General features: G+C 38.4%; 1 protein-coding gene and 1 long non-coding RNA gene across 5 annotated transcripts in view; one reads left to right on the plus strand and one right to left on the minus strand.

Annotated features, from left to right (window-relative positions):
• Positions 1-19,323, minus strand: part of VPS41 (VPS41 subunit of HOPS complex) — a 107,122-nt gene that overhangs the window by 36,393 nt on the left and 51,406 nt on the right. For all 4 annotated transcript variants that reach the window (XM_072033295.1, XM_027451368.3, XM_038174692.2 and 1 more), the window contains 4 exons: positions 14,712-14,831; positions 11,324-11,470; positions 10,074-10,140; positions 1,923-2,020 (listed from right to left, as the gene is read on the minus strand). In XM_072033295.1, coding sequence (XP_071889396.1) covers positions 1,923-2,020; positions 10,074-10,140; positions 11,324-11,470; positions 14,712-14,831 — 432 coding nt within the window. The remainder of the gene's footprint in view (positions 1-1,922; positions 2,021-10,073; positions 10,141-11,323; positions 11,471-14,711; positions 14,832-19,323) is intronic.
• LOC140001548 (uncharacterized) lies at positions 1,081-7,166 on the plus strand. Its single transcript, XR_011806836.1, has 4 exons — positions 1,081-1,436; positions 1,544-1,732; positions 5,327-5,482; positions 6,904-7,166. It is a non-coding gene; the product is annotated as an uncharacterized lncRNA (long non-coding RNA).

Consider the following 19,323-nt stretch of genomic DNA (forward strand, 5'->3'; position numbering starts at 1 on the left):
AAACAATGTTATTCCAGTACAAAGATTAACTTTTTTTGAGGTGTTTTGTTTGTTTCTTTGTTTGTTTTTTAAAGAATTTTGCACTTCTAAGCATCCAACAGCAACAGAGCTAAAATTAGTTTGAGAATAAACTAAAACTTTTGCTGTGCTGGTGATATTCAGTAATGTGAACTTTGGCAGTGCAAAGTAGGTGGTTAAGGTAAGATGACAACACATGGAAATCACTGGCTTCAGCTAGCTTTATTTTTAATTAGGTTAAAGTCCAAGATAATGCCTTATTTCATATTTCTAGCTATGAATAGTAGCAAAATACAGAGTGCGAGAACAGGGCAATGCAAGAAGTGGATTTACACAGCTCCAGCCTATGCATTTGGCTGCAGCATCACTTGGGTCTTTCCCTGATTTAACTGTTCCAGAGCAAGTGAAAAATGAAACACAGCCGTGAGTTCAACTCAGATGCAATTTGTAACAAGTAAGAAGTTGTTATTTGAAAGCTGTGAAATCAAGCGTAGCCAGAACTGTGTTCCTCACAACCCAGCAGCATCCATAGCGAGTGATGAGCTCAACCAGCCTGCGCTCCGCGGAGCTGAGGTGGTAGCAGGGGGCTCCCAGCAGGCCAGGTCACAGCACAGTGCTGGGGAGAGAAGTCCTTTTGTCTCCTTGCTATAGGTACTCGGGGGACTGGGAGGCTATCAAAGTTCAGCTTGCAGTTTGCTGTTTGCTTAAAAGGCTAATTAAAGGCAAATGCATGAGAAATCTCTTTCCTATGTTCTATTACCATTGTATTACCTGATATCCTCTTTTCATCCTTCTTCCCTAAAGCAGCCAGAATGAGTTTCACCTTTCTCAGTTACTACTGGCTTTCCACTAGCTCCCTTCTTCGTTACTGACAACTTCCCCATTTCCTTGCTTCCTTGCATTCCAGCCTGCCTTTTCCTCCCCCTTCTCATCCCATTTGTTTGCCTCCTTTTCTTTCGCTGACTCTCACACACTAGAGGACTACTACGCCGGCTCTCTGGGGAAACTGTGCTGTGACATTATTTTTCTCCTTCGTATAAATAAAGAAATAATAATCTGACATCCTGCAGCAGAGCTGGAAGCTAACCCTATTGATTTCGGCAGGCTCGAGCGTTTGTTTGAACCTACAGCATTTCATCGCCTAGCAACTTGTGCACCCAGTTGCTCGAGGTTACTATGGCGATGGGTGCCTAATGCAGACGTGCTATCAAAGAGATGATCAAGAGCATCTGCCACTCTCACACTGCGACTTCAAGGGTTTCCTCCGCTACCTCGCCTTTCATTCAGCAGTATGAAATAAATGTCGGAGCCAGCCGCCATGCGCACCCGCTCGCTGTAGGAACAGCTGACACGAATCCTAATTTTTAGCTATCTATGCGCGGATCTTGGTGCAACACAGCTAAGGTCTTGGAGGTGAGGTGAGCAACAATGCTACTTGGCTTGCACCAACGCATCCCACCCAGCACCGTGACTCCTATTGTCTGAGTTCATCAGCTTCACTGCTCTCATTACTTCTGAGGTGCAGTGTCAGCAAGGTGCTCCTTTGGCTATAAGGATCCTTCAGTTCTTCTGGTGCAGAAATAGCAGAAAGAATGAGAGAAAAGGAGAGGAAAAGAGAGAGGGAGGGGAAAAAAGAAGAAAAAAAGCAAGACTACCTAGGGACCTTCTCCATTTCCTGCAGGAAACAAAGGAACCCAGACAGGACTTTTAAAAGGTAAATCCATTAGTCTTCAGCGTGACCTCCACTGCCCTGATTTGATAGGTCAGAAAAGTCTCAAGCACTGCTCACTATAAGCTGACTACAAACTCTTTCATGGGTAATCAGATCTGTGTGACTGGTGCAAGCCCTAACTCACCAGACGTGGCTTGGCACTGTGATGAAATTGTAACGTAAAAACAATTACCGTTTTTTCTGAAATCTCCTTTACGTATGAAAGTATAACAAGCTGGTCACAAAGAGGTGCGAGCCCACTGATATAAAACTCAGTATCAAACTGGAAAACTGAAACACAGGAAAGAAAACAGATTGTTAGGCAAACAAATGTATGAACTGCTCCCTAAGAAAAAAACACAACTGATTTTTCAGAGACAACCACCGGCACCCAGTATCAGTTCAGAGAAATGAAGACATGATACATATAACAAACCTACAGTCCTCCCAGTTGGATCAGCAAGATGATGAAAAATTACATTTAACAGATTAAATTCCATTAAGGCTTGCAAGAAGAAATGTTTGTGCTCCAGGACATGCCAGAGATGAAACATATTAAATGAATGGTCAGCTAGACTTTCAGTAACTGCACTGGGGGGGTTGGGCTGGGAGGACTAAAGAAAAAAACATCACCAAACTCAGTAAAATAGGTAACGTATGAAACATCTTTGTAGGTTTGCATATTTGCAGCAAGTCATGTTGCCTTAAGAGAGTCACGCTTGCTACATCTGATATGATACGTATGATAAATGAAAACACAAAGCTCATTATTAATTTATCATCATGAGAAGATTTACAGATACACTCGTTACTAAGAAAAGATACGGTTAAATAGTGGCTTTGCTTGTTCTTAAAACTGAAAATGTAATTTCCTAAACTGTCTTATTTCAAGACCAATTTAAGTGTTGATTATTTTGAGATAAAAAGAAAAAGATTTGAACTGTATTTACAAAAAGGCCCATTGAAGCACATGTCTTCCACAGATATAACTATTTAATTTTTATTATGTATGGGTTTAACAGAAAAGGCATTAAACATCTGGGGCTCTCTTTTTTCTGGGTGCCTCTCTCATGGAGCCAAACACAACATTGGGAATTTGATGAAGTACCCAGACCAAGTGTTTTCATTAATTAGTATTTGTATTAGCAAACTTATTCTTGTAAAATAAGGTATATCAGATCCACCGTAACTTTCTCCCAATAAATGGCTTCAGGAAAATCTAAGTACAAGTAGAAAATAAATGTCTCCTTGCTTTCTAATTAGCAAGCTACATTACTATTACCTTATGTTCATTGAAATAGGTACTATTTTAGTAAAGCAAATAGAAAATACAGTATAATGACAGTAAATATAGAGTTAATTTTCTTCAGCTATGGTAATAAGAAGAAACAAGAGAAATAATCATCGTCCTACAAAAGAAGAAAAAAATACTGACAAATAAAATAAAGATTTGACATCTGTCTTTCCCTGAATAAGCAAATGCTGTTTTTCTCTTAATGACCGTTGACACTTTGAGATCACTGGGGTACCAAAGCATGGCATAAGGGTAAAGCACAATCTATTCTAGGAGAGAATAGGTTCACGTTTGTAATCCTGTATGCAATTTTTTTGTTCTATCCTGCAAGACCGATGAGATTACTTGTACTGCATCAACATAGTGCTCTGAATGGTGGCTTTAAACCAACCATGTTAAGAACGTCTACGTAATAAATCTTATTCCCAGTTTACAATCTAATATTTGGCATTCTACAAAAACATGTGAGGCAGACACAAGAACACAGAAAACTAAAATGAAGCGAAATCCAAAGCGGTAGGTAGAAGGACATCAAAGAAATATTTGTTGACAGCTTAAAAAATGACAAGAGAAGGTTTTAGAGGCATCTAAAATATTGTCATTTGAATTTGGAGAGAAAAACAGGGTGGTGAATGGTATCTTTATAAAGATTATAGGGGCAGTTTTCAAAAATCACATGTTTGACCTACACTGGAGCTTCAGTTCCTTAGCCAGGGAGGCACTGCTAAAAACGATTGTAACACCCCTGTAATGGTGTATTTAGGATAAAGCAGCACTGCTGTTCAGCGAGACAAAAAAGAAAATCACTTGAAGCTTTGTTTTTTAACAGAGTTTAGTTTCCTTGGTTTCACTTTCAGCTTTCTCTCAGCTCATCCTCCTCAAGAGGCCTTGTGGAAACACAATGCTCCAGCTCTGCCGCGACAGCCTTGAACAAAGACCACCTGGCACAGACAGTGCTTCGTGACCTAGCAGAAACCTTTGAGGCAGCTCATCAAAAACAGTTTTACTGAAAAATTACAGCAGTTATAGCTGTACAGAACACTACGAGGTTAATTTGACCTATTCTCTGGACAGTGTGTTGTGAAAAAGGTGGGGGGAAATCCAACACGGAGGTATTGCAGAAATGCTGCTAATTTAAAAAAGATCCAAAACAATTAAATCAGGCGTAGCACTGAAGTAAATGGAAATGAAAGCGGTATTACCATTTGTCATGCATGTTTATGCCTGTCATAAGAAAGGACAGAAGATATGCTGACAGTGGATCTACTTTATGTTCACCAGCTATATACAACTGTCAAACAAATTACTCAGAAGCACAAAGACAAAACCTGTAAATCACCTTGCTCATTAAATGAAATGTACAAAATACACAATACAATACATGCTACCTTGTTTACCCAAATAAAACATCTTTCTCTGTGTTTTAAAGATACACAAGCAGTAGACTGAAACTAAAAAGGTCTGTTCTGTTTAATCAAATCTCAAAAAAACAGTCCCTGCTTCTCCACTGCAGATTTAGCATGTGAAATTTTGTTTACAGTGATATCAGAAGGTTTTGCCATTAATTTTAACAGGGCCAAGGTTTCCATGTTATCTTTTGAGAAAGTAACCAGGAAGATGCATAGAATGAACGTGAAACTTAATGTGCGGATGAAAAGAAGTCTTGTTATTGAAATCATTTTTTTTTTTTTTTAAATTCCATATGATGTATGATAGAAACCTACCATGAATTCCGGTGCACTGCTACCTGCTGGAGTGATGTCAGTATGCACTCCCAAACTACCTTTTCACCAGCTACTTCAAGCACATCTGCAAATTTTGCAGTCATTTCTGCTGGCTGCAGTGTAACATACCCTTAAGTGTTCTAAAGGTAGCGTCTCCAACACCAGTGTTTTTACTGAGCTAGGTTGTTTATGCAAAACAAATAGTATACTAAATGGCATGTTTCGATTAACTATTATTATCAGGTTCACGCAGTTGCATTTGATATAATTTTTGCCCCATAGTGTATGCATTCAGTTCCAATTACAGGACCAGCAAAGGCTTTTGTCCTACATTATCATTATTTAAGTTGTCTTGAGGTGTATACAGGCAAATTACATATACACAGTTTACTTTTAAAGAAATAAAAGAATACTACTACTTTTAGATGTGTTATCAACATAAACCTTGAATACAAACCTCACATATCTAATATTCATAAATTTCTAATATTCATAATTTTCTTTGAAAATCATTATATATTAATACCTGCATCAGCATTTGAGTTTTTCTGTACTCAGATTGTTTCTCTCTCCTGTTAGGCTACACAACAGTCTTCATAAATTCAGATTTCCAGGGTAGACCTACTTCTGACTAGGAACCTGAGCAGAAAGCTCAAGATGTGCCCAGTTAATGAAATGTCAGCCACAACTCAAAAGGAAACAGAAATTTCTGGGGAGGACCAGTGAAGTAACCACGTGAGTGTCCTTTATTTGAGCTCAAGTATCCTTACAATTGCCTGCAATTTTTCTCCCCATATAAGTGAAAATTAAGAAACTATTTACCTAACCATATACATGTTGCAATGACATTTTAATGGACTGTTCCCTTCAGTAGGAAGAACAGTAGGGTAGGACGCTTATCAGTGGTAGGACCTATACACCAATGATTACAAAAACAGAATTCCTCAGTTTATGCTCCCAAAATCACAATTCATAGGCTTCACTCTTCATTTAAAAAGAATATGTTAGGAAAAGTGTGATCTTCAAATTTATTTTTGATTGCAGAAAGTTTGGAAAGACTTTAAAAGAAAAATTAATAGTGATCAATTAATCATTCTTAATATAACCTCAAATGCCACAGAGCAAAGAGGATGAGCATTTTCACTGAAATAAATCAGGGCACTATAAATGATATTGTAAAATTTAATATGATGACAGAAAAAAAAAAAAGCTTAAAATCGGTGAAAACTCTGTAAAGCCTCTATAGCTGAAAGTTGTTGCCTTACTAGCTACCAGCACAAAATGGAAATAAGCAAGAATTTTGCTACTGAATATAATTTATCTCAACTACAGTATCACACGAATTAGAAACATCAAGAAAAAAAACGAACAACAAACAAACAAAACAACTGTTTAGTCATGCCAGTAATCATCTATCTGGGGCATTCTGCTCTTTCAATTAAATTAGCAAATGTTTTGTGTACTGTAAGCAGTGCCACAACTTGCTGTCTTACTTGCAGTCAGGCTGCGTGAAATGGCAGTGCTACACTGGGGCTCCTCTTACCCCTATTCTTTCCCACACAACAATAAAATCATCTTCAGAAATATGGCAATTGTCTTTACAGTTCTGCAGACAGAAGCACCTGCAACCTTTAAGCAAATCGCATAGAAACCTCAATGACAGCCGGAAAGTCAGAGCCTTAAGTTTCAAAGCTTCAAAGTTGATTTTCTGAAAAACTATTTTTTTCCATTACAGACTGAACTGAAAAGACTTGATCAACAAACAGGGAAAATATCCAATAGTTTTATAGTAATTAGTTTGATAGTCTGAAATATATTTTTTTAATCAAGGAATTTACAAATGATCCGTTTTGTCTCATGACAAAAGATGACGAACAGAAGTCTAAGTGGATTCAGTTATACAAATGGCTTTTTTTTCCTTTCTTTTTTTTTTGGCAGTTTGCTTTTCAGAATGTAGACAGACATAGTCCAATTAAATGTTTGCATAAATCAGCATATAAAGTTGATGACATTTATTCATCATTGATTTACTGCTCACCCTATTTGTTAAGCAAGCTTTAAGCTCTGTCTATGTAAAGACAAATAAGCTGCTATGGTAGATCCCAGTATCTCACTTTACAAACCAAGAAATAAATATTCCCATGTTTTCTTTTCAGATAAAAGTGTGTGATCTCAGTACTTGATGGTAACTGGGCATGCAGCGGTACAGCTATTCCCTCACAAAACATGAAGATGTGTTGTTACAAGAATATCCACATGCAATTCTTATACCAGAAGTCTGTTTTGTCGGGAATGCGGGGGAATGCACATGGGAGACAAGTGCTCAAGGCACTGCTGGCTACTTGGCGCCTGGAATTAAGCTGAGATTCCTCAGATAAAATCTGCACTAACATGAATTGAATAGGAAGTCTCTAATCTACTTTGAGTCTTTTACTGTCTTTCAATGTTAATTTTTATTTTCCGCTATCGTTAGAGAGCCAAACTGCAGCATAGGTAAAGCAACTCACCAAGGATCCATAAACTTGAGCTGCCTGAAAAAAGTCACCTGAGGACTACTTCATGCTTGTAAGATGCACAGTTTCACTTTGAAAAGGAATTGCATTAGCTGCAAAGTGCTAATTAGTTCATTAGGAAGCAGCCTTCTAGTAGGCTACATTTGAGTAGGGCTCCCTGTTTAGAACAGAAGTTGTCCAGCATTACAGCTTTTGTACATGTAGCGGGAGCAAGCACAGAGGTCAAGCACTCTTTAAGAACGATCACAATGGCATTTAGTCCACGTTAAGCCTGTAATTCAATACCAATACTTTCTAATCAATACGCTACTTCACGGTGGTAGCTGACAGAGCTAAACTGATAGGATCTGCTCAGCTAACATACATTTAAACCTAAATAGAAACATTTCACCGGAGTTTATCTTTGACACTGAATGGAGACTCACATAAGCAATGAACTGTAACATAGAACCAGGGACAACAGAACAGATTAATAAAGAAAAGCACCATTAGTACACCAAGATGTATAAATAAACTTGGCAATATCATACAGATCTCAATGCATGAGAACTCTCTATTTTTTTAAATTTCTCTTGCGTGCTACCACAGCATTATCTTCTTTGAAGTACAACATTCGCAACTGCTCAGTGGTGGTACTTTCCCACACCATGGGCCATCTGGTTTAGAATTTGAGTAGGTACCATATTTACTTTCTGCCTCAGAGCAAATATGGCTGCGTGTCAAGATAAAATCCTTGCACCACAGGATCCTGTGGACCTAACTTGCAAGGCTGGAGATGCTCTGCTTCCTTATTCACTGGGCTACAAGCCACTGAAGAAATATTTACAGTCTACTGATGCCACCAAAGTTTGCTATTATGTTATTGTAGAACTTTGAGGCCTTCAGAATGTCTCTAAAAACACAAATCTGAAACTGCTGAGATATGAGAAATCACCATATTGTCATAGGCTCCATACGTATTACCCTGATTAGCTGATGCCAAGATGTTATAAGTGAAAAGGATATGTATGGCAGGGTAGCTGAATATCCTTCAGATATTCTTGTCTTGTGTAAATTCTTTACATTATGAGAGTAAATCAGCTTACACACCCACTTAGGATATTAATACTCTTGCAAAAAAACTATACAGGCTGCTGGTCAGTCTGCCCAATAATAATTTCAGACCTTACAGCTATGCATCTGAGAAGTAAAAGTTTAAACTATAGTAAAATTGAAAAAGATGCCGTGGAATAACATAACTCTCAAAGACCTTCTGTGTGATTACATCAAAAGCTACTGTATTGTCTATTGAGACTTGAACAAATATCTCAGTTTTCCCTCCCAGCATACAATCCACGTTCCAATGAGTAGTACTGGCAGAATTTGGCAGAGCCATTTCAGTGCTTTGACATGAAACCAGAAATAAAAATGTCAAGCACATCATTAACAGGCTAAGTGAGATAAAACTGCTATCCTCAAGAATACAGAGAATAAATTTAGGCTAAAAATCGCATAAAAATATGTAAAAGTCAGTTCTGCAAAAATCTCTAACCTTCAAAATTGCACCTAAATAGTTTGATGACAGATTTTTATCATTTTTGAATGAAGTTCCAATAGACAGTCTTGTAAGGCTAGCTCCCTCCCTGTTAACATACTACAACTGAAGTTGTAGAAGTTCCCTCTGTTCACTTAACACTATGTAACTCACCTCATTTATTTCCTAAAAGCTACTTAGACGTACAGAAAATATTTATATAGGTGTTCTGAAGGTAAAACTCAAGGCTGAACTTTTCCTTGACATAATTCTCTCAAAAATCCTAGAATTCCATGGTTAATTGGTTAATTATTCTTTTGGGACTATATACTCTTTACCAACAAATAGCTTTCAAGAAGTCTCAGTTAATGGTCAGGCACGCCTTCACTCACTATCCAGAATTCCTAAAGAATTTAATGTCAGAACATCCTCGCTGATTTTCAAAAGCTACTTTAGAACAGTTCTTTTCTGAAATCATAAAGCAGAATGCATCTATGTCATGTACCACTCTGGTCAGCATGCTCACCTGAATCAGGATTTTGTTTGAACACTCTTGTTTACAGTCTCATGTCATCACAGTCAAGACAAGGAAGCACAAAACTTTACAAACAGTTGTCCATTCTGCACTGCAGAGTCCCAGAGGGCCTGCTTATCTTGGCAGTGTAACCTCTTCATAGATCTTTCCTCATCAGAAGCTTCTTCTGGGAACAGATGAGTTTTTGTTTGCCCCCCGCCCCTCAAATTTTGTTTGAATTTCTTGACATTTTTTGTCAAGACTTTTTCCATTAATCACCAATAACAAAATTATTCACATCACCAGAAGAAACGTGAAAGCAAAGTACAAAATGCAGAAGCAAAAAAAGCAACAACAAGAAATTCAAATCAACTTTCTAGCGCTATACTGAAGAGATGCTCAGAAAAAAAAAAAAAGTTATGAGCAGGGTAGCTAAACAACGAGTAATTGATTAAGCTTGTGTCTGTTTTCTCCTTATATCACTACACCCCATCATCATTTAACCAAGACGAAAACCCAAGTTCTCTGTAAAACTTTCTGCCTGAAAGGAAAGTTGAGACACCGCTCTTTCTTTACACAAGGCTCTCTGATTTTGGGAGAGCACAGAATTTAAGACCTTATGATTACAAAAAAAAAATATGCAGGACATCATGACAACCTCATCAAGTAAAAACGAGGAGACATTTATGTTACATGTTGTCTCTAACAGCTTTTCAGGCTGAACGTGAAAACAAACCTTTGAAAGCTTATCTGATTGTGAAAAGGCACATGTTCACACAATCATACCTATTTCCACGTAGCGGTTTGGAAGGTCACGCATTTCACTGGCATGCCGCTCCTTTACTGAGCAAATCTAGGAAACAGATATTTGGATCATTATGATGAATACACATTCCTAAAATTACGCTAACTTTCCCCAGAAACTTTCTTACTGAGGTGTTCTTAGACAGGCAATTCTCTGCTTTGAAAAACACTGGCTTTAGAACAGTGATGATGCATCACTGAGGAAGAAAACCCGACAGGAAAGTTGTGACTGTAGCCCACAGCCTTATAAATATGCTGGGAGAGGAGAAGATGGGCCACCAGAGAGAAAGAAATCTGAAAGTACATGCTCACTACCATTTCTTAGAGCAGCATATGAGTTTGGTTTTGCTATCTGCTCACACTTAGTGTCTCGTTACCTTACTATTTCAGTAAGCACATGCTACTGCAACTCCAAGTAACAGAAGGAGAGCACATATGTATAAAGAAATGCAGACACCCAAATGCTGTGAAGCACATGTAATACAAGGGGAAAGACAGATGCCAAACTTATGACAAACCTCCTCATTTGTAAAACTCTAAGTTTAATGCTCCAAAAGGTTTTTATGCTTCACCTACCTCACTTTACCCTCCCTCTCCATCTACTCCTACCAAGCACTTTTAATTTCCCACAGTGAAATGATGTAGCAAGCTATTATTAGAAAACATCTAACAGGCTCTAACAAACTCCTGTCAGGTGCTGGTCTGTACAAATCAGTCTGCTGTGCACAAGTTCGAAATGCCAGTTGCCTGCCGAAAGCGAAGCAAAGTCCCAAGCAACCTGTCCCCCACCCCCTTTTTTCTTTCCCCTTGGCTGACTGAAATTCTGTGTTTGTATTAGCAACGATGAACTCCTCAGCCCCCAAAATAAGCCTCTCCAAAAATAACTCATGATAAGTTGTCCTTCCTTAATGCTAATCAAAAGAAATGAATTCAACAGCACCTCTAAAAGCTTTCAAAAGAGGAAATCTCTTGAAGGCACAGAGGAGACAAGTGTCCCTGAGGATTACACTTGCTGCATGCTCACACACAGAAATCTGTCTGACCGCTGGGTGTCTATCACTCCTCCTCCTCCTCACGAGGGTCAGTCCAATGACATTTCTATGGCAGCAGGCGTTCTGCAGACTGTAGTCAAACCAAACTCTATTTTTTTTGATTGTCTTTGCTTTTCAGAAATAATCCTCTGTTTGTCTGTGATAACAGTAAGCATTTATTACAAAGACAGGTAATTGCACCTTTACTGAATTTCCCCAGCCAATAATCAGCGTTAAATTATCCTTCCAGCAAAGGCTGCAGGGATACATATCGGGGCGAAGGCTTATGTCATCTCGAGGGACGTTGGTAATTCGTTGCTTGGAAATCATGTCAAGTATCTTCACGCCCTGAAAGTTTAAATACAAGAGAACTTTATTCAGTATGACAAACTCTTACCCACCAGAGTCCATTTTATTTTGCACAGTAAGACAGTCATAGCAGCTTATGGCACAGTTGCAGGGTAGGGATGAAAGTGCCAACACAAATAGCTGTTGATACAAAGCCCAATCTCACCCAGGAGGCGACAGGAGAAACGATGAGATTAGAGTGAGTTAAATATTGTAAATATAAATGCTAAATACAAAGATTGCACAAGTCAACAAGTGACAGATTAGCAATTCCAGTCAAGAACCAGACCAGCTTGTTTAGGCTGGTGCTACTAGTGGAGAAGCAAAAGAATCCCCTGCTCTTCCAAAACATTCCCCATCAAGAAACAGAAATTTCCACCTCAGAAAAAAAACGAAAAGATGAAGTAACAACAAATTAAGGTAAATGAAGACAATCTGTACTTCTATAAAAATGTATTTATACTCTTATGTTGGAAGAAAAAAAGGAAACACTTAAATGATGCTTGGTTTTATATGGTGTGATTTTTCACTGCCTCCTCAGGAAATATCTCAAACTAACACAACAAAAAGTTTAAAGACAGGAAGATTAAAGTCATTTTAAAGGGAGGGAGAGGAGGAAGAGACATCAATTGAATTTTTCCATACCATTTAGAAAATGTGAGCTATAACCTTTCTAGTAGCAAAATGGAGATTAATTTCATGTTAAATAATAACTTCTTTCTTTGTGATTTAAAAACAAAAGTTGCCAACATAAAACCAAGCATTTAAGTAGGTATTTCCCTTAAGCTTGGTGAGCAGAAAACCACATCTCATGATCACAAAAAAGGGATGGAAAGGACTTTGAAAGGTCAGCATCCAGGATGCCATTCCACGTTTGGATTTTTGCAGTTACAAAACTGATTCAAAAGATTCCCCTGCTTGTTTCTGCCATTCCTGCTCTCAACCCCTCAAGTTTCTGTGTCCCCAGCTATACCAGTTCAACTGTTTTTAAGTAAAAGAATCTAAACACAAGGGTCATGATCTAAGCCAGATCTAAGCTAGAAGCTTGGCTTTCCCTCCTCCCCACCCTCTCCTTTTCTTAAAAAAGAAAATCAAACTCCTTAAATTTCTGTGATTCTGTAAATCTTTAAATCACAAGGAGCAGTAAGTAGTATGGAGGTGAACAGAAAGACTCCTATTGGCATCTTTTAGGTTAAAGGTCATCAAGCATCAAGGTTTCAAAACAAACAAAAAAGCCAAAAAGAAACATAAAAACAAAGCAACAAAAACTTGTACATGTCATCTGCAATGTACAGAGCCCAGATCTCAGGATGGCATAAAGAAGGAGCTTATGCTTTGTGTTTTCTAAACTCATCTCATAAAGTTTGCAATCTTGCTTGAACTGCATTTTAATAAAGCTGTCTTTTATTAATCTCACCACTTTGTCTTTAAGTATGATTTCCAAATTAGTGACCCATATCACATCTCCTGTTTTTCAACAAGGCAGCAAATTGAATTCTATATGGGGCAGACAAGCTTACATTTAAAGTGGCTCTCCAACCAGCAGGGTAGAATCCTCTATAGTTAAAGCATGCCATTTGCACTGTAACTGAAAGGACTTCCAGTCTCAATTTCCTGTCATGAAGGAGCCTAAAATGTGTTTTTGTGAGAGTTAGGCAAGTTAATGCTGCTAAGGTCCTCAGGTGTCTCAGTCTGTAAGACTTGTACTCTTTGTCATGGAAGAAGGAGAAGAGGGAAAAGTGGCAAGCATTGGAGCAGAATCAGACCCTGCCTAATTAATTGGGAGCCCATCTTGGAATGTCCAATGTCTAGCAAGCATGCAGACAGTGTGCAATGAAAAAAAAACAAAACAAAAACACATGAGAAAATAAGAACTAGATACAGACAGTAAATGGCAAGGCTGTAAATGATTTTCTCTGACTTACTTTGAAAGAAAAAAAAAAAAGGAACAAATACCTTGCTTGAGGATGGAGAAATTTTTAAAAAGGTAAAGGGGGAAGGGACGGGAAAAGGCCAATAACCAAATATATTAATCTTTTGGAGGGCAAGTGTCATTTCATTTCTCATTGAAAGATAGGCCCTGACCATGGCTTTTTGTCTCTGACAGATGGCTCTCAACATTTTATTAGTATTCTGTGTTCTGATGTGACACATCATCTCTAGGGATAGCTCTCCTCAACTGTCCTATCTATTCCCTGCAGACTCACCTAGAATATATATTTTAATTGTATGGCTCTGAAAAAAAAACAAAACCTTCCAAAGGGTTAATGTTACGAAAATCAAGCACTTCCTTAAGTTACAGTGCTAATATAGTCATTAAAGGGGAGCAAATAAACACAAAGACCACCGCTAACAATTTCTTATCAAGCTGTTTTTAAATGGAATAAAAGAACAACGGCTTTAAAATATTTTAATAAATGCTTCCTTCCAGGAGAGAAAAAAGAAGGGAGAAAGCAAATGCTTTCAGGAATACCTTCACCACATTTTAAAATAAAAATCTGGAATTTAGACATGATGCATATTTAAAAATGTATCCCTCTCTGCTGAACTTTGAAATACAGACCTTGACCCATCAATTACATATACACTGTTAGGTGAAATGCAACACTCAGCATGAAAGCAGGAATTCCCTTTAAAATATGAATTACACTTATAGCAAAAAGGGCTTGTTTTCTCTTAAGTCTAGCCTTTTCAAGTAGCTTACCAAAATAAGGAATTATTACTATCATTTTTTATAATCTGCTACATTAGGAATATGTATTATGCTGTTAGTTCAATACAAATTTCAAAATTTAGACTTTTTTTTTTGGGGGGGGGGGGAGGAGGGGGGAAGAGGGATTAGGAGGATATTATACTTACAAAGAAGAGTTCACATTAGCATTCCTTCCTCAAGCAATTTGCTTCAACAAATCTCACTGGCCGAAACTCCGATATACAATAGGGTACAGCTGTGACTACCCCTAGCATTTGTATGTATGTAGAGCTGCTTTTCTAAATTCCTTCAGAAACTGCAAGTCACATGGAGAACACTGAACAGACAGCAATAAATGCAAACAGCAGGGCTCTCTATGAAGAAATCATACGTAAAGCACTATCCTTCAGTGCCTCATGTACTGGATTCTTCTAACGTACCAGTTTTCAAAGGAATATTTTGGCAATTAACACCATTTTAAAAACATTTCAAATATCAGTGTAAAGCAGCGGTATTTCTGCTCATTCAAGAGAGGTGACAAAAACTTACCATATTATTGGCCCAAGCAATTAAATGTCCTCTCCATTTTATGTTTCTTATGTTTCCTTCCCCTTCATGTAAAACCGAAGGCTTCCATCTATTCATCCAGCCTCTCTCATATAGCAGCAACTGTGAAGAAGTGCAACAAGAAATATTTCTGTGACACAGTGCTATATGCAAACAAAGGAGCTTTTTCCTTCCTTTTCTCTTATTCCGCTTGCATTCGAGGGTAGGGAGAAATACACAGCTATCACAAAACAAAAGCGAACACAATCAAACACTTCCATATAGTACAATTACACTGACAATCCTACATACTAAAAAATCAAGTGACTTTCATGATTACATTAATCAGCAGCCTTCCTATCAATTTTTTTTCAAATAATAGTAAATATATTTCTTTCCATTTGAAAGATAAAGCACATAAGGCATTTGAGAACCTAACAGCACTTGTGACAAGAGTTACGAAAGCTAATAAAGAAACCAGGCTGTCTTACACCTATCCACTGATCTGTTGATAGGCTTTCTTCTCTCCAAAAAAAGCAGGAGATAGTAAAAAACATCTCTTATGCTTGAGCTAGTCAAAATTATCAAAGACCTCCAAGCCTGAAGCCTTTTGCTTGGCCCCATATGGAACTACACAGCCTTCAGTAGGGTTCTAGAGATGCTGCATGGTCCCGCTCATGCAACTGCATTCACAACAAGCACTGCTGATTGTAAGACTTGTGTGATGGGGGATCCCAGGTTCTGCAAATATGGAAGGATTTTACAGTATCTAGAAAGCACAGACTATTTTTTGAAATATCTTGCACAGCAAAGAAAAGCGCTACTACATGCAGACAGTCTGTTTGACAGTCCAACTTCTTTAGCGTTCCTGTGTGGTTTCAGGGAGTTATTTAACTGGATTAAATGACAGAATCACTTCAAGCAATGCAAAGCCCAGTGCTTGGAGGGGAACAGGAGTGAGGTACCAGTCCTGACAACTGTTGCCAGAATACACACATACGGAGATGCACACAATGTGAACCCTAGCTCATAAAATGCAGAAGAACCATTAAGAAATGTAAAATTACAAACTGCAAGGACCTAATTTGAGTGACTATGTTGCTACTGTTCATATATGTTTTTTACACCAGGCTTGTCTCCTCCACCTCTATTTGCATTAACAATGATAAGACACGAACTGTTTAAAATATCATCTTTTAATAAAGTAAGGGACTTTTGATGGTAATTATACCGACTGCTCATCTCTCCCACAGCCACAAGATGGCACCAAAAGACAGAGATTTTCTCCAAAAGTTTGAAGTAGTCACTATCCCGGACAGTCTCACACTTCTGCATGGAGCACACAGCAGACATCAGAGCACACCTGGCCACCTTAACCCCACCTGAAATGACCCAGTGTCTTTCCCACAGCTCATGTGAAGGACTCTCTTTTAGACAGTCTCAGGGATTTTTCCACCCGTGAAAAGGCTATGCAAAACCCAAACTAATCAGCTTCCCTCAGAAGCTGAGGATGTTACTTAAAACTGAGTACCATGCTGATTCTGACTTTAAAATTAGTTTCTTCCAGTTCACAAACTTCTAAGGGGAAGCCACTCAGTTGCTTCTTTCAATACAATCCAGTGGAGACAGCAGCAAATACATAGCATTTTCACCTGGACTTTCTGCACAAGGCTGCGAAAAATGATGTGGATGACGTGAAGTAAAACTGGCAGATATAAGTTACAGTAACCAATCTTTGTTCTGCTTATGACTTATGTGTGATTTATGTTTATTTAGCCTACAGAATCTAGCTGTTTCTCATGCAATGAAACACTTGCAATGACGTTTTCCAGCTGTTTTGTTAATGTTCTTTGCTTGTGAACATCACGCTTTTTTCATGCCTTTCTACCTGAGTATGAAACTGAAAAAAACAACTGACCTGAAAGTGGTGAGGAGAAAAGTAAAACAAAATCCTGCTTCAGCCTATGCTCAACTTTACACATGCTTAATTAAATTCTCAAACCAAGGACTATAGAAGACCCCAGGCTGATCATGCCTGTAAAAGATGGAAAGTGAATCTGAATAACCGCAGCACCCCAAGTTCCCCAACTCACATCACAAAGTGCAATAGAAGCTAAAGGATGCTCAACATTATTGCTTCAAGACAAAACCATTTTCATCTCCAAACACACTTTACTACTTTACCTGCAGTGGAATTATCTCCCTTTTACTGATACGTGATTTATTTATTATTTCCTACAGCGACACCTGGAAACTGAAATACTGAACATACAACTTTGCTACTTGCTTTGGAACTGCTATCCACTGAACGCAGCTCTCTCAAAATAAGCGGACTAATTTATTTCTCAGTCTTCCTTTCTGTCTTTATAATGAAATATTTACTGCACCAGAAGGCCATTTAAAACTTCAATAGCCGCTAGACACATAACAAAAATCCACCATTCCTGGAGGGGTTCCTTCTATCACCTCCCACTCTTTTTGGTAGGTGAAAATATTTTAGGACTTTATTTCCCATAAATCCCCTATTTTGGCAGTCAGCATTCCCAGTACTTATATTTCAACAGCAGCCACAAAATCACTTTCTTGCATTCTGTGCAATAGAGTTTATACTTTCCTCTTTTTGATTTGCTCTGGTAAATCTTTCAAATTCTTTGTTACAATCCAGTAGTGCTTAGAATACACTTCCAGCACCTCTCGCATGTACCACAACATGATAATACAGCTAAAACAAAATAAAATTAACTTTGACTGCAAGGGTCCCCACCCACATTCCTTCATGGTACATTGAAATCTTCCTGTATCTCTCTACTAATTTTTCTGTTGGTCTTAACTGCTATGCTTATCTACCAATTACTGAGAAAAAAGACATATGGAAATGCATGAGACGAGGATGGTGCAGGTCTTGGTTCTTTTTGGTTTTAAGGACAAGTTAAAATAATTTTAAAATTCTCTTGGATTAGTGACTACATCTCTCTGTATCTTTCACTACCATGAGATTAAACTCCTCTGAGAGCTCACAACTCTATTTGTACTGTGCATCCACTAAAGAGAATAGACTAGTGCCTGAGTTTAATGGAGCCTATCATGCAATTAGCATTAACACTAATTGCATGTAATCCCAGCTTTTAAACTATGCACAGGAATTCTCAGTCCTCTGAATAGAGGACAATGACTGCAGTTTTGGTCATATCAATACAGTGAAATAATTCAATTTAACTTCATCCCACTACCAAATTGGAAATTGCTGAAATCAAAGATGTCTATTCTCACACCGTTAAAAGTTTCGAAGTACAAGACTTCCTGTAGCACTGTGCACAGCATCATGTGTGAAGAACATCTCTCTTCTACTCCACACAATTGCTTTGTTTCAACACAGTGCCTTCTCTGTAAAGAGCTGTAGGACTTCTGCTGAAGCAAAAGGCTGAGACTTCAATTTGTAACTGAAGTGCCACCCTTCTTTTTCCTACAGCAGCCCTGCTGGATTAGTTTTCACATTCAACGAAATAAATACGAGGAAAAATATTGTCCTTGTCCTGTTCTTTGCCCAAGTGTGACTACATGCCTACCTGTGGCATTTGTTCTGGGTTTTGGTGCCTGCTTCGCCAGCTCTCTCCTCAGCCAGGCAAGATCACAAAAACCTAAAATGCTACTGCCATGGATGCAACTGATCACAATAGATATTTCTTGTTTTAAGCATAAAAACAACATTTACAGGCACAGCTGAGATTAACAGGTATCTGGGAGTAGCACAGAACAGCACGCCACATGAAGACTTACTGTTTAATCGTGCATCCCTAGGAAAATATATAGCCACAATAAAAAATTATCACTTCTGTGTGGAGCAGCAACGGGCTGGATGAGTTCAAACGAGGCAGAGAATATTGTAAGCCTCAAGTTTTCAGCTGAAGATAGGTTCTCAAAATATCATTACCAATCGCTGTTGTACAAGGGGCTGCAGCGTGGGTAGAGGGAAGCAGCACTGGGAGTTGGGGGAAACCAAACACGAAGGCAGAGGCAGACACAGCTCTGGGAAGTGATGGCAATGGTGAGATACAACACGGGAGCTTCTGCTGTACAGTTCACGGGCAGAGAAGCTAGAAATCTTGAAGGTTCAATTCAAAAAAAATGACACAGGACTTCTAATGGGCTACATTGTTAATAACTCAGGCACTAGATTCCAGCTGTCGCCTATTCACAAATAGCTACAGACCTTAACACCCTTGGAAGCAAGTCCTGCAGCCTTGCAGGCAGAGCCACAAGTTCTCCCACATTTCATGTATTTAGATCCTCTTTGCTTCCCACTTCAGGCAACAACAACAAAGTTTTTTACACAGACTTTTGCACAACACACTACTATAGACTACCCACACACAGGACTACAGGCGATCTCTTCTCAATTTCCACAAACAAAATCAGTCCATTACAGCACAAGATGAATGTTTCTCTTCTTCTTCATTGTGAAAACCCAGCCTCAGTTAAGGACAACAAAATAAGCTGCTTATTAAGTAAATCAGACTTCATAGCACTACATCTCCAAGTCTCATCTGTTGAATAATACAGGATACATCTAGGCACCATACATCACAGCACGCAAATGTCAGACCTGTACTATTGT

The sequence above is a fragment of the Anas platyrhynchos genome, chromosome 2 (assembly GCF_047663525.1).
Source record: "Anas platyrhynchos isolate ZD024472 breed Pekin duck chromosome 2, IASCAAS_PekinDuck_T2T, whole genome shotgun sequence".
Lineage (NCBI taxonomy): Eukaryota > Metazoa > Chordata > Aves > Anseriformes > Anatidae > Anas > Anas platyrhynchos.